The 21,576-nt window shown below is 40.8% G+C and overlaps 1 protein-coding gene across 13 annotated transcripts in view; it reads right to left on the reverse strand.

Annotated features, from left to right (window-relative positions):
- Positions 1-21,576, reverse strand: part of CARMIL1 (capping protein regulator and myosin 1 linker 1) — a 316,706-nt gene that overhangs the window by 161,287 nt on the left and 133,843 nt on the right. For all 13 annotated transcript variants that reach the window (XM_060307233.1, XM_030881247.2, XM_030881244.2 and 10 more), the window contains 4 exons: positions 17,595-17,716; positions 5,661-5,758; positions 5,254-5,324; positions 4,931-5,004 (listed from right to left, as the gene is read on the reverse strand). In XM_060307233.1, coding sequence (XP_060163216.1) covers positions 4,931-5,004; positions 5,254-5,324; positions 5,661-5,758; positions 17,595-17,716 — 365 coding nt within the window. The remainder of the gene's footprint in view (positions 1-4,930; positions 5,005-5,253; positions 5,325-5,660; positions 5,759-17,594; positions 17,717-21,576) is intronic.

Consider the following 21,576-nt stretch of genomic DNA (forward strand, 5'->3'; position numbering starts at 1 on the left):
CAAGAGAAAAAGGGAGAAGACTCAAATCAATAGAATTAGAAATGAAAAAGGAGAAGTAACAACTGACACTGCAGAAATACAAAGGATCATGAGAGATTATTACAAGCAACTATATGCCAATAAAATGGACAACCTGGAAGAAATGGACAAATTCTTAGAAATGCACAACCTTCTGAGACTGAACCAGAAAGAAACAGAAAATATGAACAGACCAATCACAAACACTGAAATTGAAAGTGTGATTAAAAATCTTCCAACAAACAAAAGCCCAGGATCAGATGGCTTCACAGGCAAATTCTATCAAACATTCAGAGAAGAGCTAATACCTATCTTTCTCAAACTCTTCCAAAATACAGCAGAAGAAGGAACACTCCCAAACTCATTCTACGAGGTCACCATCATTCTGATACCAAAACCAGACAAAGATGTCACAAAGAAAGAAAACTACAGGCCAATATCACTGATGAACATAGATGCAAAAATCTTCAACAAAATACTAGCAAAGAGAATCCAACAGCACATTCAAAGGATCATACACCATGATCAAGTCAGGTTTATCCCAGGAATGCAAGGATTCTTCAATATACACAAATCAATCAACGTGATACACAATATTAACAAATTGAAAGAGAAAAACCATATGATCATCTCAATAGATACAGAGAAAGCTTTGGACAAAACTCAACACCCATTTATGATAAAAACCCTCCAGAAAGTAGGCATAGAGGGAACTTTCCTCAACATAATAAAGGTCATATATGACAAACCCACAGCCAACATCATCCTCAATGGTGAAAAACTGAAACCATTTCCACTAAGATCAGGAAGAAGACAAGGTTGCCCATTCTCACCACTATTATTCAACACAGTTTTGGAAGTTTTAGCCACAGGAATCAGAGAAGAGAAAGAAAAGGAATCCAAATTGGAAAAGAAGAAGTAAAACTGTCACTGTCTGCAGATGACATGATACTATCCATAGAGAATTCTAAAGATGCTACCAGAAAACTACTAGAGCTAATCAATGAATCTGGTAAAGTAGCAGGATACAAAATTAATGCCCAGAAATCTCTTGCATTCCTATACACTAATGATGAAAAATCTGAAAGTGAAATTAAGAAAACACTCCCATTTACCATTGCAACAAAAAGAATAAAATATCTAGGAATAAACCTACCTAAGGAGACAAAAGACCTGTATGCAGAAAACTGTAAGACACTGATGAAAGAAATTAAAGATGATACAAACAGATGGAGAGATATACCATGTTCTTGGACTGGAAGAATCAGCATTGTGAAAATGACTATACTACCCAAAGCAATCTACAGATTCAATGCAATCCCTATCAAATTACCAATGGCATTTTTCACAGAACTAGAACAAAAAATTTCAGTTTGTATGGAAACACAAATGACCCGAATAGCCAAAGCAATCTTGAGAAAGAAAAACGGAGCTGGAGGAATCACACTCCCTGACTTCAGACTACACTACAAAGCTACAGTAATCAAGACAGTATGGTAATGGCACAAAAACGAAAGATAGATCAATGGAACAGGATAGAAAGCCCAGAGATAAACCCACACACATATGGTCACCTTATCTTTGATAAAGGAGGCAAGAATATACAGTGGAGAAAAGACAGCCTCTTCAATAAGTGGTGCTGGGAAAACTGGACAGCAACATGTAAAAGAATGAAATTAGAACACTCCCTAATACCATACACAAAAATAAACTCAAAATGCATTAAAGACCTAATTGTAAGGCCAGAAACTATCAAACTCTTAGAGGAAAACAACAGGCAGAACACTGTGACATAAATCACAGCAAGATCCTTTTTGACCCACCCCCTAGAGAAATGTAAATAAAAACAAAAATAAACAAATGGGACCTAATGAAACTTAAAAGCTTTTGCACAGCAAAGGAAACCATAAACAAGACCAAAAGACAACCCTCAGAATGGGAGAAAATATGTGGAAATGAAGCAACTGACAAAGGATTAATCTCCAAAACATACAAGCAACTCATGCAGCTCAATATCAAAAAAACAAACAACCGAATCCAAAAATGGGCAGAAGACCTAAATAGACATTTCTCCAAAGAAGATATACAGATTGCCAACAAACACATGAAAGAATGCTCAACATCATTAATCATTAGAGATATGCAAATCAAAACTACAATGAGATATCATCTCACACCCGTCAGAATGGCCATCACCAAAAAATCTACAAACAATAAATGCTGGAGAGGGTGTGGAGAAAAGTAAACACTTTTGCACTGCTGGTGGGAATGTGAATTGGTACAGCCACTATGGAGAAGAGTATGGAGGTTCCTTAAAAAACTACAAATAGAACTACCATATGACCCAGCAATCCCACTACTGGGCATATACCCTGAGAAAACCATAATTCAAAAAGAGTCAAGTACCAAAATGTTCATTACAGCTCTATTTACAATAGCCAGGACATGGAAGCAACCTAAGTGTCCATCAACAGATGAATGGATAAAGAAGATGTGGCACATATATACAATGGAATATTACTCAGCCATAAAAAGGAATGAAATTGAGTTATTTGTAGTGAGGTGGATGGACCTAGAGACTGTCATACAGAGTGAAGTAAGTCAGAAAGAGAAAAACAAATACCGTGTGCTAACACATATATATGGAATCTAAAAAAAAAAAAAAAAAGGAAAAAGAAAATGGTCAGAAGAACCTAGCGGCAAGATGGGAATAAAGATGCAGACCTACTAGAGAATGGACTTGAGGATGTGGGGAGGAGGAATGGTAAGCTGGGACAAAGTGAGAGAGTGGCATGGACATATATACACTACCAAAATAGCTAGCTAGTGGGAAGCAGCCGCATAGCACAGGGAGATCAGCTCGGTGCTTTGTGACCACCTAGAGGGGTGGGATAGGGAGGGTGGGAGGGAGGGAGACGCAGAGGGAAGAGATATGGGGACATATGTATACATATAACTGATTCACTTTGTTATAAAGCAGAAACTGACACACCATTTTAAAGCAATTACACTCTAATAAAGATGTTAAAAAGAAAAAAAGAAAAAACAAAGTGATCTGCCAAAAATGTAAACTAATGCCACTTTTCTTGCTGACTGATTTTTGTTTTGGAAAATAGTTATTTTTTATAAAAATGGTATATAGGGCTTCCCTGGTGGTGCAGTGGTTGACAGTCCGCCTGCCGATGCAGGGGACTCAGGTTCGTGCCCCGGTCCGGGAGGATCCCACATGCCTCGGAGCAGCTGGGCCCGTGAGCCATGGCCGCTGAGCCTGCGCGTCCGGAGCCTGTGCTCCGCAACGGGAGAGACCACAACAGTGAGAGGCCCGCGTACCGCAAAAAAAAAAAAAAAAAAAAAAAGGTATCTATATTAGCATGTTATAGGTTTACTAGCATTATTTTTAAAGGACTTAATAAACTTTTTTTGGTTTTAATTTCCAATATGATAAATACCATAAGATAAAACCCACATGAACAATGCAACCATTTTTAAGACTATAAAGAGATTCTGGGACCCAAAACATTGAGACTGGATACTGTAGGCCTACCTACTCTTATCTTATTCTACATACAATTTTGTTTTTATTGAAAAATATTTACAAAATAAAATATCTTCCCTTTATGTTTCTCAGTGCACTTTTTCATGATCTACACAGGAAACATCTTCCCTAAACGGGAGTATGACATTCCCTCAAATACAGGAAGAGGGAGAACGGCTCTAAGCAAGAGAAAACTCCCTGTTCCACAAAAAGGAATCAAATCTGAGCTTGAGACCTGCGGGCTTTAGGCTTTAGCCACATCTACAGACACAGCTGAGCCTGCTTCACCATCCACCGTAGACCCAGGCTGTGCACAAAGGCCATCTCCATCCAGCACACTTTTTCTTTGCTCAATTCAGTTGGCCAGAACTCTCTGGGGACTCCGCTACAATTCTGGACTCCCTTCAGGTAAGTGGAAAAATAATTTGAAATGGTATTTTGGGGGCAAGATGCTGGTGGTAGAAAGAGGCAACCATCCTCTCTACAATTCCAATCGTCCAAATGGCATGAAAGGTACACCTGGAATCTCAGATTTCTCTGTCTGCATTCCAAACAGAGAGAAAAGATTTCTCAAGCTGGGATTCATTGCGATGGTGCTATCATATCTGCCCACCTAAAATAAGTAGCAGCATCTCCAGGGTTAAGGAGATAGGCCGGGATAGATGACCACAAAGACTTGCCAGGGGCAGGGGGGTGGGGTGAGAGGGGGGTTGCAAAGCTCAGCTTTGTCAGCTATCAGAATCACTTTGCTAGGTCTGCTCGTACAGAGAGAAGGGGAACGGAATGAAGTTTCTTCTCCGGGGCCTGATCACACAAGCCACAGCCCTACATATAGTAAAGTCGACATCTTAAAACCTACAAGTCTCTCAAATAACTTGTAACAGGCTTCAGTGTTTTATTACCACTACCATAAGGTAGATATTGGCAAACTGATTTCCACCAATATAGGCATATAAACCCTAGCCAGTCCCAGTAAAGGAATTGTAAAGTCATTTGTTAGGATTTAGCATAAAGTTCCCTTATAGAAAAATGTTCTAAATGGCAATTAGGCAAAATAGTACTGTATTTTATATACAGGGTAGATTAAATAGATTTGTGGGCTGGCATAAGAACCTAAGAATTAAATTGTTTCCACAGTTTATAAGTGTAAATCCCGGACTTGAGGTACACTCATGCACCCCCATCCCAAACCAGTCGTAGTGATAAACACACTGGAAACTCTTACTTAAAAGGCAAAATCTAGAGATTCTTAGGCTCTCCTGATTCCCCTTATAAAAAAAGGATTCTCTGGAGATAATGTACACTTATAAGTACCGACAGACAAGGCAGCTCTGAAAGCAAAATCAGAAGTGAAAGAAAGGAAAGAAAGAAGCTTACCTGTGGTCAAGATGACTGAAGTCTTGTAAATTCAATTCCCTGGTGTCTTGTGTCAGATAAATTGTATCCACATCCTATTTGAAACATAATTCAGTCATATAAACAGTCCCCATAGAGGATCAGGGAAGCAAGAGAGATGCAAAGAGAATCAGACAATGACACAGGCAGATTTTTATGTAATCTGAGGAAGGAAGATGTTAAGCAAGCAATGAATGGTGGGGGGAAAAAGAGAGAGAGAGCGAAATAAGCCAGTCAAATACTGGAATATTCTCCAGGTGTGTGTGTGAGAAAGTGTGTGTGTGCATGCGTACAGATACACTTACCCATTGTACTTCTTCCCTGTATGAAAATCCAAGCCAGTCACAAACACAGGCATACATCTGAGAAAATCCACCTGAATTATACAATAGAAATGTGACAGGTTTTCGACTAAATGTTTTTTAAGTTAAAATTTAAAAGCTTAAATATGGCCGATGTTGACAGTGCTGATTATTCTCTCCTTTTGGGAAAACAGCAAAGATTCTCCCCCCTGTTCTACAGTAAGTACATAGCAGGATGCAATATAGCTTAAATATAGGATGTTTGTCCACCAATCTAAAGTCTGTGCGGTGCTAATTACACCTTAAAAGTAATTGTACCTTTACGGTAGCACACTAGGAATAGACTTAGCTTCCTGGCAAAACGGCGGCCATCCAGCCATTTATTTTTCGGTTTTAAAATGCATGCTCACCACAGGGGCCCTGCTCGGCCACAGTCTGGCTGTCCCACAGAGCCTGGAGACTGGCCAGTCGCTCAGATGGCTCCATGCAGACTTTTTTCATGATTCTCCTGTAAGATCAACAAAAACAACGAGACATTTCAAAAATCAAGTTTTCTGAAATGCACTCAGAAATTGTGATACACCATTTTTTTTTTAAACAAACATGGGTTTCGGGACTTCCCTGGTGGTCCAGTGGTAAAGAATCCGTCTTCCAGTGCAGGGGATGCGGCTTCCATCCCTGGTCAGGGAACTAAGATCCCACATGCCGCGGGGCAACTAAGCCTGCGCGCCGCAACTACTGAGCTCACACACCTCAACTAGAGAGCCCGCGTGCCGCAAACTACAGAGCCCATGTGCTCTGGAACCCGCACACCACAACTAGTGAGAAGCCCAGGCACTGCAACAAAAGATCCCGCATGCCTCAGCGAAGATCCCACGTGCCGCAACTAAGACCCGACGCAGCCCAAAAAAAAAAAAAAAAAAAAAAAAAAAAAAAAAAAAAGATGGGTATCACTTCAATTTTGGTAAATATAATTCCATTTTTTGAGTACTAGGAGCTGGAGAGCTATAGGAACTTAATAATAAAGCCCTTTATTTAACGCCCATTTGTAAGCTAAAGGTATCTCACAACATAAATATTCTCCGTGTTTAGTTCTTTCACAACATTAGATTTTATTAGAATAGTTAGAAAATGGTGTGTTCCACTCAATAAATTATCTAATTTATCTAATAATAATTTATTAGATTATGTGTACACTAAATATAAATTACTAATTTTCAAGCAATTAAAGTACAAACCTCCTCTTCTGTCCTTCCATAGTACAAATAGTACAAATGTCCATCAAGAAACTGGGCATTTCATATTGGAAGAGCTGTTCCTTTTACTATCTCTTCCCCTGGACTACAACTCCTAGGGAGCCTGTGCTTTCCAGAGACTGAACACAGTTCAAATCAGTTAGCAAATAACATGTGATAGGGAGGGGAAAACAGGAATCTAGGAGCTAAGTGGGAACCAGGTCACAGTGAGCCTCAGAGGTCAAAGGAAGGGGTTGGGATTTTATTCTCAGGGCAATGAGGAGCCACAGAAAGGCTATACAGGGAGTATGAGATGATCAGACAGCACTGTGAACAAACTGCTACAGGGGTGGGGGATAAGCCTGGGGCAAACTTGGGAAATAAAGAGATAGAATAGCTTGAGAAATTAAAAAGAACTTCCCCAGCCGTTAAGAGCCCAGTGAGAGTGAACGTCATGAATTGGTGGTGGTACCAAGCTGAACAGCTGTGTGATCTTCTCCTACAGCTCCCAGCAGCCCAAATGTGTGTGGAGAAAGGGCAGTTGGCTTGCTGCACGGATGCAGGCTTTCCAGGCAGGCGAGCCAGAAAAACAGTGGGGACAGAAGGAGTGGGGGATACTGACAGGGCCCCACTGAAGTGATGGACACCATGGGGCTTGGCGGTCAGGAAAGGAAGGGAAGGCAGGAAGGAGATGGAAACAAGGGGAAAGCCAAGGGATCCATGGCCTGGAGGCCCCCCAGAAGTCCAAGTATGGGTACCGCCAAGGGAGAGAAAGTGAAAGACTAGAGGCTGTGGTCCGAGAGAGATGACTAAATGATGATTTCACCCCAGGAGAAGCCGTTCCAGGAGATGACAAGGTGTAGGGTGTGACCATCAAGGGTAAAGCGGGGTGGAGGGGTCACGGGCTGTGAGGAAGGCTGCTGGCAGGTCGAAATCACCCAGGACCATGACAGGCCCTGGGTGCAAAGTGGTGAAATAAACATAGTAAGTCACACTGAACATCATTTTAATCTTTCTTTAATGATTTAAAGCACTTTGGCTATGTGTATAATGCTTATCCTCATGAATTTCCATCACCTTGTATTGTACTGGAAGAGAATGGTCCCAATTATTTCCACTTTCTGATTGGATGAATATTCCAGATAAAATGTGCCAGAGCCTGCTGACAAGTTGCCTGGCTGGCCTGTTCTACTCCTAGAAAAAACTTCAAATACATACCCAAGCATTTAAATACAAGCATTCCGCTAGCATTGAAAAATACTCCTACTTCTTTATAATTTTTATGACTGAAGCATAAGCAGGTATTACCAATTGATGTCAATTATCAGTGATCCCTTCAAATTCTTGTGTAAATGCATGACATCTACAAATGCAACATGATTTTTCTGTTTTACCTGAACACACATATGATTAACTCTCATTATTCTAAAAGTGCTTAATTTGGGGACAACTGTGGGTTAAAGAAGATGTTCATCATGAAAGTGATATTACAGAATCCCGCAATTCGGAATGGTTCATCGCAGTTCAATACCATCATTCTGGTATCGCAGTGGCATTATTTTCTGGCTACAAGACAGCGAAGCCGGATATTATGTAAAGAAGGAGCAGAGTGGTTGGAAGCAGATGCATTTCCACAGATGAATTAACTAAACCTTGGACACACCAAGCTGGATTTATGTCTGACTTCATCTGAGATCACATTTCTCTGCTAAAATTCTTGCTTTATTTCAGCTGAACTGTAGGGCATGTTGTTTCAATAACACACAGGATGAAGTTGAGCTAGTCCAAAACAGACAGAAAATAAGGCAGGAAGCTGGTAGGATTAAGAATAGGAAGGTGGCTGTCTAGGATTATAGGGAGGAATAAACTAATCCTTATGGCAGGTGCAGAAACCAGAGCCTAATTTTACTCCAAAAACAGCACTGGACAGTCACACTCAGAAGTAGGAGGAAATCATCTGGAGAGGGAAGCAGCCAGTGTAGACATCCACGTGAACAGGGCCCTGCTGTGAGGTGGTTACACCTGGCATTTTCCCTAAACTTCAAACCACCCTTCAAAAGTATCAGTCTGAGCTTCTCCAAGTAGCTCCCCTTCTGTAACAGTTTTCATCTTTCTTTTTTCAGGAAGGAAAAAAAAATTAGGTATCAGGAACTAAAGGAGTATCATGAAACAAGTGCATTTATTTACATAAGAGGTAAAGTCATAAGAACTAAACTTCCAGAAGGCGGCAACTGTTTCTTATGTTTTCTAACACTAGACAGAGACAATGAGGAAAAGAAAAATCTACCCCACATGAGTTCTGCCTGTAGCTAAATAACAGCAAAGAGCCATCTGTGTATGCGCCACAGGGCACCTGCTCACACACACACACACAAAGAGCGCGTGTGTGTCAGACACAGACAGACAAAGGAGTTGCTGTCAGAATAAGTGCCCTAAGAGGTAAACCAAAATCCTAGCGAACAGATACGTACATCCTGCCTCTCACTAACAGGCGGCACTATACAGCTGAACCAACTACATTTCCATTACGTGCATTTAATTTACACAAGACTCAGAAAATAGTTGTATGTGGTAAGAACAGTGAACTCGGTGACAAGCATGCCCGCTCTCTATGCAAATCTCATGCTTAAATTGTTGACGTGGGAAAAAAATCTGCAAATTATTTTAATCCAGGTAAATTAATTGGTTTATCAAAAATTCAATTCCAGTGCTCATCCTATACCATACGGCAGTTGTCGCCAGAAGAGGACACGTTTTACTGACGTAAACCACACCACACAGTGCTACCTACTGCTTTAGAGAAATATAGAAACTGCCACAGCCTGTAAAGCACCTTTCTGTTGTTTAACCATAAACTTCTATTTTCCCACTTCTCTTCACTTATAATAACCTCACCTTTTCATACTTAACCGGCTTTCGACTTGAAAAGGGATTTGCAATTCCATTTTTATCATCGTAGTAAAGACGCACTGTCCTAGCATACCGACACTAATACCCAGCCAACTTTCAAATTGTCACATACGTGAAAGAATAATCCAATATGATGAAAGCCTAGAAGAAAATCATGTTAGAAGGTTACTGTTCTGTCACCTAAAAAGGTATTATGAGCCACATTTAACAACAAAGAATCAAATTAGAGAAATGCAACCAACTTACATAGAAACATATAATAATAATAAATCATAAACATCAAATAAATCCCCTACGGATGTCACCCATTTCCTTTCCAACAGTGGAGGCTTTCATTCCAGGGCCTCTGGGTAAGAAGAGCAATGGGCTATACAGCTTAAGACTTGTGGAGCACTTGTTAAGCAGTCAGCACGAGTTAATTTAATCCTCACAAAACTGCATGAGTATCATTATTCCCATTTTACAGAGGAGGACACTGAGGCATTGAGAAGTGCATTAACTTGCCAAGAGTCTCGCCCCCTAAAGTAACCAGACAATCTGACACCTTCTAGTTCCACCTGGAGGCTCTCTTCCCCCAGGTTCATAAATCAGTGCTACAAGACTGACTCTCCCTTAAGTGTAGCTGTCATTTCATTCTAAAGTTCAAAAGCCTTCACTAGCTCCCTACTGCCTATCCCAGAGGCTTTTATTCAGGGCCTCTCCAGGTGTGCCTTACCTTTGTCTCACAGTGATATCTGCAGGCTCCCAATTCTAACTGCTTTAGGCTGCCTGCTGTCCTCCTAAGGCAAGTTAAGTTACAGCTGCACCTGCCCTCGCCTCTGCCTCCAGCCTCCAACCTCTGCCATTTCCCCCACAGAACTCTCCCTGGAGCTCACCCCCAACAAAAGCCCACCTCTCAAAACAAAGAGGAAAACAGACACAAATCAAACATTATTTTCTTGACATCCCAAGTTACATGGAACATTCCCTTCTCTGAAATCTGAGGATATTTCACTCTCTTCATGATATTATCTGTGGAACTTTCCTACACTACCTTTAGACAAGAAACTCTTAGATGGCAGGAAACATTTCACTCATCTATGTTCTCTAGTAAACATTTTCTAAATTAGTTCTAACTCGCCCTAATGATTTAATTTAATATAAAAAAAAATCTAGCTTGGTTTTGGAGAACAGCCAGGGTTCTTGGTATTAGAAAAGCAAAAGGCCGTAACACAAAACAGCTTCCTGAAGGGAACTGCCATTACAGACATCTCTGTGAAACAGATTAACAACACTTAGGCTACAAATATTTCCCTAGTTTCCTCCCAATATCACTGCCTTAGAGATGAGGCCTCCAGTGATAGTGACTATCACACAGCAAAGATGAGAACGTTGACAAAACAATGCAAATGGTGATCTGATTTTTAAATTTAAATTTTCTTCTTGAATCTTTACATTTTCTCTATATTTTAAAATAAACTTTCCTTATTTAATGGGGCGGGGGCGGCAGGGAAACGGCACTCTGTGAGGGAAGAGAGGGAAAGAGGGAGAGAGAAACATCCTAACACATACCTGTAGCAGGGAGGTGAAGATTCTAGGTGTAAAAACTTAATTTTAATTAAAATTCTTCATTTTTTTTTCCTACCAGCATTCTCTTGACTATAGTCAAGGGGATTGGTTATATTTTATAGAGATATATACTATTTTTATATATTTGATTTTGATCATGGATGTTATTTCAAAATTATATTTAAAACCAGAAATTCAGGTCCTGGCAGGTTATCATTTCATTTATAATATATACAGCCAACCTTAGGTTATTCAAGAAAGTATTCTGTTAACTGAGGCCCTGGCTGTGTTTGTCCTCCTGATTCACCCAGTTTCTGGTACCTTTTCCCCGATGATCAGGCTCTACCTGGGTAAGGAAGGAGGTGAGGGCTAAGGACTCAAGGGCCCCACGACGGGCTCAGGTAATACATTTGATGGGACAAATGACTCAAACAAGGCTTGAGAATTCCAAATATAGTATCATATTCTCCGACTTACTATGAGCAGGTCGTATGACGTTACCGGGGACCTGTTTTCTTTTGCGTGTTCTATATTGTTTACGTAAAGGATCTATTTCCCTTCCTGACAGCGTTGACTACTAGGAACGTAGAAGAAAGGGTATGATTACCTTCTCCTTCCACTCTCTCTAGTCACAAGAACCAACACCAATAGAATTATACATTTTCCGGGCCAACTTCATGTAATACAATCTAAGGAACTTCATGAGTAAAGGCAGAGCATGCAAGTCACAAAATATTAAGAGTTTATTTGGACAAGCTAACTGTGCATGTTGGGTAAGAAAGCGAAATGAAAGTCAAGTATGTTTATTTAAATTCTCTGCCCAGTCATTTTCTAAATTATAATCTATACCGTCTTCCATGCTGGTATATTCATTTGAACTGCCTCTCCTTTCCCTACCCTTTCCTATAAATTCTCTCCATCCTTTCCAGGTAGATCTCCTCTACACAGCCAGCCTCCACTCACTCACCGCCCACTTACACCCAATCACTTTCAGCTCAAGAGTCCATGGTTTGAGGGCAGAGCTACCATCTTGTAAGCTCTATACACTCCCAGGGCACCTCTCCCAACAATGTACTAGGCACAGAGGAAGCACAAAATGGATGTGCTCATCCAAAACCTCGGCGACTATCTACTATGTGCCAAGGGCTAGGGACTTAAGATTAAGAAAAAAATTTGGCCTTTGCTCAAGCAGCGTCCAGGGTAGAAGGAAGGTCAAATGTGTCTTGTACCCCTCTTACCTTCCCAAGGATATTGCTGGTTTATTACCAATGTCTCCAGCAACAATCTCTTTCTACTAGATCACTCCCCTTGTTACAGTCATATACTTTAATATCTCCCATTCTGAGTACCAAACAGAAGTTCCCTGAAATTCCTCATACCCGTCATAGCTAAACTTCTCTACTTAGTTTTCTACACATACCACATCCACATTCTCACATCTGAGTTCATCCTACAGCCACGGCAGTCTGCCTCTCCCAATCAGAAAACGTGAACTGCTCTGGTCAAGGTCATCTGTGCCCTTCACGGTGCCAGTCCACTGGAAACCTCTCTGCCCTTGGCTTATTCAATGCCCAGTAGCATTCTGCAATCACCCACTCCTTCCTCCAGAAAATTCTCCCAGGTTCTGCTTTCCCACTGGAATCCACCAAAAAATCTGGCTTTCTACTAGAGTAATAACCCAGCTCCCTTTGCGGTTCTTCCTCTTTTGCTTGACCTCTAAATGTTGGGACATTTTCTCTTCTAGGTCCACATCTCTCTCCAGGTGATCTTATCAACAGTCATGAATTCAAGACCCTCTTTACACTAATGACTCTCACATTTGCAACATCTCCAGACTTGGACCTCTCCTCCAAGCGTATCTAACTGCCTATCTGATTTCCCCACCTAGATGCCCCAGATTTCAAATTTTGCATGCGTAAAACAAAATGGTTGGTAATTTTTCCCCCCAAAAAAACTTGCCCCACCCTACTCTAGGCCCTCTTCACCTCACTGAAAAGTAGTGTCAGTCACTAAGTTATTAAATCAGAAACCTAAGAGCCATCCTTGGTTCTTCCCTTTCCTCACTGCTGTCACCTACCTACCTAATCCATCATCATGTCTTATATCCAAAATAAATCTTAATAAATCTACTGTCGCTCTCATCTTTATCTCTAATAGCATTCCCTTTAGCTATCAGCTTTCAAATTAGCTTTGATAATTTCCAAATTAGCTTTCTACTTCTACTCGTTCCCCTTCGCAACCCACTCTATCTAGAAGCAAAAATAATTTCCATAAAATATACAAGGAACCGTGTCTTTCCTTACTTACAATCTTACACTGACTTCCTAGTGGAATTCTACTAAATTCCAAACTCTTTACCAGGAGTCTCTATGTAAACTGACCAGGGCCTATGTTTCCAGCCTGATCTTACACCATTTCTCATTTTTCTTTTTTAGGGGGTTTCTTTCCCGGTGTAAGTAATGCAACTTCCCAGTGTAAGTTCCATGTGGTCAGGGACCATATTCACTGTTGGGCCCCAACACTTAGCACTCTGCCTAGCATATAGTAGAAAGTCAATAAATACTCACTGAATGTATAAATGTATAAACAAACAATTATAACACGATGTGATATGTGGTAGTACAGGCAGTAATCACAACGTTCTATGGAAACATAAACTCTTGACTGATGGGGAACTCTTCACATATTTGGGCTATGTCTTTTGGAGTGGGAGTCTGTCAGGGTTAGAAGCCTATATAAAAGGCATGAGAATATAAAAGAGGCTGACGTGTTCAACAACAGGCTGGACTATGGGGCAAGACGGCAGTGGTTTTCTATGCCAGGCTACACATTTTGGATTTTATCAGGAAGGATAGCCATTAAAGAACTTAGGCAAGGGGCTTCCCTGGTGGCGCAGTGGTTGAGAGTCCGCCTGCCGATGCAGGGGACACGGGTTCGTGCCCCGGTCCGGGAGGATCCCACATGCCGCGGAGCGGCTGGGCCCGTGAGCCATGGCCGCTGAGCCTGTGCTCCGCAACGGGAGAGGCCACAACAGTGAGAGGCCCGCGTACCGCAAAAAAAAAAAAAAGAACTTAGGCAAGGAATAGAGACTATGTGAATTATGGAAAGATAATTCTGGTGACAGTACGGAAGATCTGTTGGAAGGGCAAGAACTAGAGACAGAGAAACTAGCTAGAAAGATGCTGCACTGGGCAAGTGAGAAGAAAGACAAAGGACCAAAGAGCTATTAAGACAGATGCAAAAGAGCTTGGCGACTAATTAGATGGGCAAGTAAGGAACAAGAAATCAAAGCAGCTCAGCTTTTCACTCGGGAGACTATGTAAATGAAGAAGCCACTCACTGAGACAGAATATCCAATACGGGGAGGTTTTAGGGGAAACAGTAAGAAGTTCCGTTTGGGACATACGAAGTGTGAGGTGCGTGGGGACATCCTTGTGGAGATGCCTGAGAAGCAGCTGGGGGACAGAAATGAAAATCAGGGTGAGGTGGAGGGTCATGGATTTAGAAACCTCTCTAGAGGTAACGGCCTCTCTAGAAATGGGGCTGCTTATTCAAGACTTGTGGTTTAATATTTGCTGCCTAAACATTTTCACAAGAAGTTAAATGGAAGATAAAAGAGAAAGCACTTTTCGTACACAACTTTCTCCAGGAAAAAAAAATGGGAGAATCCAAACCAAAAATAAAAGCGATAATCTCCCCCCCATGACAAATCCCTAGAGCATTAGACAAAGTTGCCTTTTAAAGAAAACAGAGATTCTAACTATCACTCCGAGGGTCTTACAAGCCCTTGCTGAATAAGGCTGTACTTAATAATTTTCTTATTCCATCGGTGTCGATTTGGAATGAAAGGAAAGACACTCTGGAAGGAACCCTGTGTCCAAAGTCACATTACTCAAGTGCAGTTTCAGGAAAATGGGTTGTATAATTACTGCTATCTCATGATTACCCCGGACAGTTCTCTGGCGGCTCTAAGGATGATATGGAAAGCATTCCTGAGGCTGTTTTGCTCTGGGTACTTCCCCATTGCCATGCCTCACCTCATCCCACCACCCGTCCCGGCCCTCGCGTCCCCTCCACACACACGAGACCAGAGACAGCCGGCCTTTCAGACACCTCAGAATGGAGATGGAGCCCCGGCTCCCCGCTCCACTCCGCTGGGACGGGGCTGCGACCACTTAGCTCCCTCGGCAACCAGCTACCTGGATCCTCAGAGCAGCACAAGGTGACTTCAGCTGCAGGAAGGAGGAAGCCCTTTCTGAACAGCCAGAAAGCACAGGGCCAGCCCCTCCACTGTGGTGTGTGAAGGGAGGGAAGGGACCAGGGAGAGCTGTGGGAAGGGACCAGGGAGAGCTGTGAGAAGGACCAAGCAGGTCTCCTGAAGCCGAAGAGACTGAAGGGAAGCTCCTATCTCCCAGGAGCCACTTGCCGCTCACCAAAAAGGTTTGAAAGACACGAAGGCCGGGTTTTCCTGCTGCTTTGCCTCCTAATTTACAGGCAGCAGCAGTGTAGGGACACGTTCCATGAAGGACAACAGTCCCCCGAATTCCCCTCCGGCCCCCACCAACCAAGGCACACAGCTACCCATCTCTGTGCTCTATGGGAGGTTTCATGGCCTCCTCAGCAGGGATTTCCTGCGATCTGTGTATCATCTCCTTCCATCAGGAAGGTATTCTGAATATGTGCTATTATTTTAGGGAGCTTTCTGACATAAGGATCTCTCTGCCTTTCCACCTCAGCCAATTTATCTCCCCCTTTCCAACAAGCTACACATTCCCTATGTTCAAACTCTGTTACCCAAGCACAGAATCCTGGTTTAAAATGCTTCACAAAAAAAAAAAAAATATGAGGACATGTACAGACAAAATGTACTCATATCCTTAATGTGTATTCCAGAAACGTGAGAGGAAAATGAAAGAGGCTAATTTTGATGTTCAGTTTTGGCTTTTTAAGTTTCCTCTTACTGAACAGAAAAAAATAAGGAAAATGAAGCACTCTCACTCTTCATTAACACTCACTGCCTTCCTTTCAAAGCATGCAGCTCCTGGCATTCTGCTAATAGCTGTGAGTAAAATTCACACTAGGGTAAATCTCAGGTTACATTAAAAAGGCTTCTGTTTTAGTCTTAGGAGTGGAGGTCAGAGGATTGCCAAATTGCTTCATCACTCCAGCTCTTTAAAGAGCAGCCATATAACAGAGGCAGAACTCTCTGACACAAATCACAGCAAGATCCTTTCTGACCCACCTCCTAGAGAAATGGAAATAAACACAAAAATAAACAAATGGGACCTCATGAAACTTAAAAGCTTTTGCACAGCAAAGGAAACCGTAAACAAGACCAAAAGATAACCCTCAGAATGGGAGAAAACATTTGCAAATGAGGCAACTGACAAAGGATTAATCTCCAAAATTTACAAGCAGCTCATGCAGCTCAATAACAAAAAAACAAACAACCCAATCCAAAAATGGGCAGAAGACCTAAATAGACATTTCTCCAAAGAAGATATACAGACTGCCAACAAACACATGAAAGAATGCTCAACATCATTAGTCATTAGAGAAATGCAAATCAAAACTACAATGAGATATCATCTCACACCGGTCAGAATGGCCATCATCAAAAAATCTACAAACAATAAATGCTGGAGAGGGTGTGGAGAAAAGCGAACACTCTTGCACTGCTGGTGGGAATGTGAATTGGTACAGCCACTATGGAGAACAGTACGGAGGTTCCTTAAAAAACTACAAATAGAACTACCATACGACTCAGCAATCCCACTACTAGGCATATACCCTGAGAAAACCAGAATTCAAAAAGAGTCATGTACCAAAATGTTCATTGCAGCTCTATTTACAATAGCCAGGAGATGGAAGCAACCTAAGTGTCCGTCATCGGATGAATGGATAAAGAAGATGTGGCACATATATACAATGGAATATTACTCAGCCATAAAAAGAAACGAAATTGAGTTATTTGTAGTGAGGTGGATGGACCTAGAGTCTGTCATACAGAGTGAAGTAAGTCAGAAAGAGAAAGACAAATACCATATGCTAACACATATACATGGAATCTAAGAGAAAAAAAAAATGTCATGAAGAACCTAGGGGTAGGACGGGAATAAAGACACAGACCTACTTGAGAATGGACTTGAGGATATGGGGAGGGGGAAGGGTAAGCTGTGTCAAAGTGAGAGAGTGGCATGGACATATATACACTGCCAAACGTAAAATAGACAGCTAGTGGGAAGCAGCCGCATAGCACAGGGAGATCAGCTCGGTGCTTTGTGACCACCTAGAGGGGTAGGATAGGGAGGGTGGGAGGGAGGGAGATGCAAGAGGGATATGGGAACATATGTATATGTATAACTGATTCACTGTGTTAAAAAGCAGAAACTAACACACCACTGTAAAGCAATTATACCCCAATAAAGATGTTAAAAAAATTGAATCAAAAAGTATAAAAATAAAGAGCAGCCATACAGAAAATCTCAGACATAAAACACAAAGGTTTGAGAGAGGGTTGTAACATGTAATGTTTAAGAGAAGAAGAAAGTATGAGAGAGGAACCAAGTGAAGGGGCAAGAGAAAGGCTGTTTTCAGTTTGAGGGAGAGACCAGGTCTCTGCTCTCCTCACCCTCCCGCGGGAGAACTCACAATGGGGAGAAGCCAGGGAAGATCTTCCGCAGGCTGGTGCCGATGTGTGCCAGCACCTCGCTCACGTCCTCAGGTGATGCCATCTTCAGGGAGATGCTGCACTTCTCAGTTTCCACAACCATCTGCAACAACCAGGTTGGACACTGCTTAATAATGGATCCAATTCCTTCGATTTTTTTATTTTAAATAATGTAAACTATATACGGCAGTCCCCCCTTAGCCGTGGGGAAACATTCTAGGACCCCCAATGGAAGCCTGAAACCTCAGATAGCACCGAACCCTATATATGCTGTTTTTTCCTATACATACATGCCTGTGATAGTTTAATTTATAAATTAGGCATACTAAGAGATTAACAACAATTAACTAATAATAAAATAGAACAATTATAACAATACACTATAATAAAATTTATGTGAATGTGGTCTCTCTCAAAACATCTTACTGTATAAATTTAATGCCTTTTCCATTTTTTGTAATTGAAGTATTGATGTACATATTATATAAGTAACAGGTATACAAGATAGTGATTCACAATTTTTAAAGTTTATACTCCATTTATACTTATTATAAAAATATTGGCTATATTCCTTCCTGTGTTGTACAATATATTCTTGTAGCTTATTTTCTACCTAATAGTTGTACCTCTTAATCCCCTGCTCATACATTGCCCCTTCCCCTTCCCTCTCCCCACTGGTAACCACTAGTTTGTTCTCTATATCTGTGAGTCTTTCTTTTTTGTTATATTTGCTATTTTGTTGTATTTCTGAGATTGCACATATAAGTGGTATCACACAGTATTTGTCTTTCTCTGTCTGATTTATTTCACTTAGCATGATGCCCTCCAAGTCCAACCATGCTGCTGCAAAAGGCAAAATTTCATTCTTTTTTATGGCTGAGTAGTATTCCTCTGTGTGTGTGTGTGTGTGTGTGTGTGTGTGTGTGTACACATACCACATCTTCTTTATCCATTCATCTGTTGGTGAATACTTAGGCTGCTTCCATATCTTGGCTATTGTAAACAGTGCTGCTATGAACACTGGGGTACATGTGTCTTTTCAAATTAGTGTTTTTGGGTTTTTAGGATATATACCCAGGACTGAAACTGCTGATCATAAGGTAGTTATATTTTTAGTTTTTTTGAGAAACCTCCATACTGTTTTCTACAGGGGCTGCACCAATTTACATTCCCACCAATCACGTACACGGCTTCTCTCTCTTCTCCACATCCTTGCCAGTATTTGTTATTTGTGTTCTTTTTGATGACAGCCATTCTGTCAGGTATGAGGTGTATCTCATTGTTTTGATTTGCATTTCCCTGATGATTAACGATGTTTTGCATCTTTTCATGTGTCTTTTTGCCATCTGCATTTCCTCTTTGGAAAAATGTCTATTCACGTCTTATGCCCAGTTTTTAATCAGGTTGTTTGTTTTTTTGATGTTGAGTTGTATAAGCTGTTTATATATGTTGGATATTAACTCCTTATCGGTCATATCATTTGCAAATATTTTCTCCCATTCAGTAGGTTGTCTTTTCACTCTGTTGATGACTTCCTTTAATACCTTTGTTCATCTTAATTAAGCAGTTATCACACTCTGTGGTCATAACTTCGGCAATTTGAGGTGCAACAGCAAAACTCGCACAAATTTCTTTTTCCTGCTTCACAATTTCACAGATAGAAGATTCGGTCTTGCCATAGATCTTAGCATCCTCAGCATACAAATGTTTTTCTTTCCTTATTAATCAAGAACTTTCACCTTTTCTCTTAAAGGGAGCACTTTATGGCTTCTCATTGGCACTTCCAAATTGCCCGTGTCATGACTCTTGTGCTTTGGGGCCATTATTAAGTAAAATAAGGGTTATTTCAACACAAGCACTGAAATACCACAACAGCAGATCTGATAACCTAGCTGGCTACTAATGACTAACGGGTGGGAAACGCTGGATGAAGAGATGATTCAAGTCCTGGGTGGGAAGGGGCAGGACAGCGTAAGATTTCATCATGCTACTCAGAGCAGCATGAAATTTAAGATTTTTGAATTGTTTATTTCTGGATTTTTCCATTTTCCAACCATAGTTGACCACAGGTAACTGAAACCACAGAAAGTGAAACTGCGGTTAAGGGGGAACTTCTGTACTCACGCTGATAGATACTAATACAATACCAGCCTCTTAAGAAGCACTTCCTTAAAATAATGCTCTTAACCTTAAGACTGAAAGAACTGTTTGGGTAGAGGGTGGTTAGTTTGTCAGAAACGTCCAGAAACTGAAGCAAGTTTCTAAGGGCCAAACTGCAGATTCAAACAGACCACCACCCCCACCCCCACCCCCGGTGATGGAAACTGAATAGCCACATTTGCAGGTGAGTTCTCCTTTTACCAAGATTTCACCTTGACTTACAAAGTCTGTCATATCCCTAGCATCCAGTGTAAGTAAGAATACCTCCTTCAGTGAGCACCGGAGGATAACCCAATAGTCACTTTTTTGTAAAATGTGTTTTAAAAACAAGACACATCATGAGATGTTTAAGTAAAATGGTGAAACCTTTTGCCTGATAACAAAAGAAAAATCAAGTGCTTATAAAAGCTTCAACTATTCTAAGAAGACAGGATACTTGGAAAGGATTATACAAAGGGAACAAAGTAATAACGTTCATGCTAGGCGAGACTCATTCCTATAGTAACTGCTGGAGATGTCCAAAAATGCTGAACTGAGGTCATATAGCTAGTCTTACAAGTAAGTATAAAACAACCTGACAAAAAGGGCAGGTCACAAAAGGGAAGACAGGTTGATTATAAACACGTTCCAAATAAAAAGAACTGACTTCAATCACTCTTTTTAAAAAAAAATACTATTTATTATCTTGGATCTCAAAAATATTCATGTACAATTCAGTCCTTTTGATGATCACTGCATCCAAATATCCTTATACATTTACCTCCTGTTGTTACTTAATTTGTACAAAAATATGATGGGGAAACACTACCCTTAATGTGCGATTAGCCAACTGGATTGACAAAGAAGCTTTTAGATTTGCTTTAGGTTGTCCTATGATTAGCTGAATTTTAAAAAAATAATCTGTCTTTCAGAGTGTTTATGTTAAAAGAACAAGCAATCCAATCTATTTGTCAAAATGATGAGATCAAAGAAAAAGACTTCAGTGATCTGAGTCCTTAAAATGTTACTTCTTCGTAAGTACCCCTAGGAGAATCTGTTAACAGGTATTTAATACATTACCACCTTTGTACCAGTTAGTTGGCTCCCTATATAAAAAACATTTTTTAATCCTAATTCTCAGCACATTCATTCCTCAAGGAATTAATGGCACTGCCTTTGAAATTCTCTAGACAAAAGATTGCCCCGGTCTTGTAGAAGCTGGTCCAAGAGATATTTACCCCCAAAGAGGCAGCAAGCATTATTGTACTTGGAGGTATTTACTGATGCAACACTTCAGTGAGGTGTCTTAAGTAAGACTAAAACTGCTTTATGAAATGAGGCTCAGATATTTTATAGGCACCTATCTGGGCAAATGTATGTTTTAAAAAGCCAGATACTTTGGGATGCAGCCACCTTATCTATGTTCCACACCCCACCCCCTACCTTCCCACCACAGGTAATTATATTTTTCACTATAAGGTACTTCTTCTTTCTTCATATCTAGTGCATCTATTCAGTTCACAGTTTGGGTACGAGTAATTAGTAATTAGCTTATTCTAATTCCACTTAATCTTAACATCTAATCATCCTTAATTGCACAGGATTGAATAGAATGACACGGAAGAAGAAAAGGTGACAGGTGGGAAGAAATGAGGCCTTTAAAATTCAACTTCACATAAAAGCATTCATCCAGCCCTGCATAATGTGTCACCACCTTTGCATAATGTAAAGCATTACAACAAAGTGATAGAGGTGAGACCAACACAGTAAATCATTTCATCAGGAAAAAGAACTCCCTCTCAAATATCTCTTTCCTCCTATTTC

Source organism: Globicephala melas, chromosome 11 (assembly GCF_963455315.2).
Source record: "Globicephala melas chromosome 11, mGloMel1.2, whole genome shotgun sequence".
Taxonomy (NCBI): Eukaryota; Metazoa; Chordata; class Mammalia; order Artiodactyla; family Delphinidae; genus Globicephala; species Globicephala melas.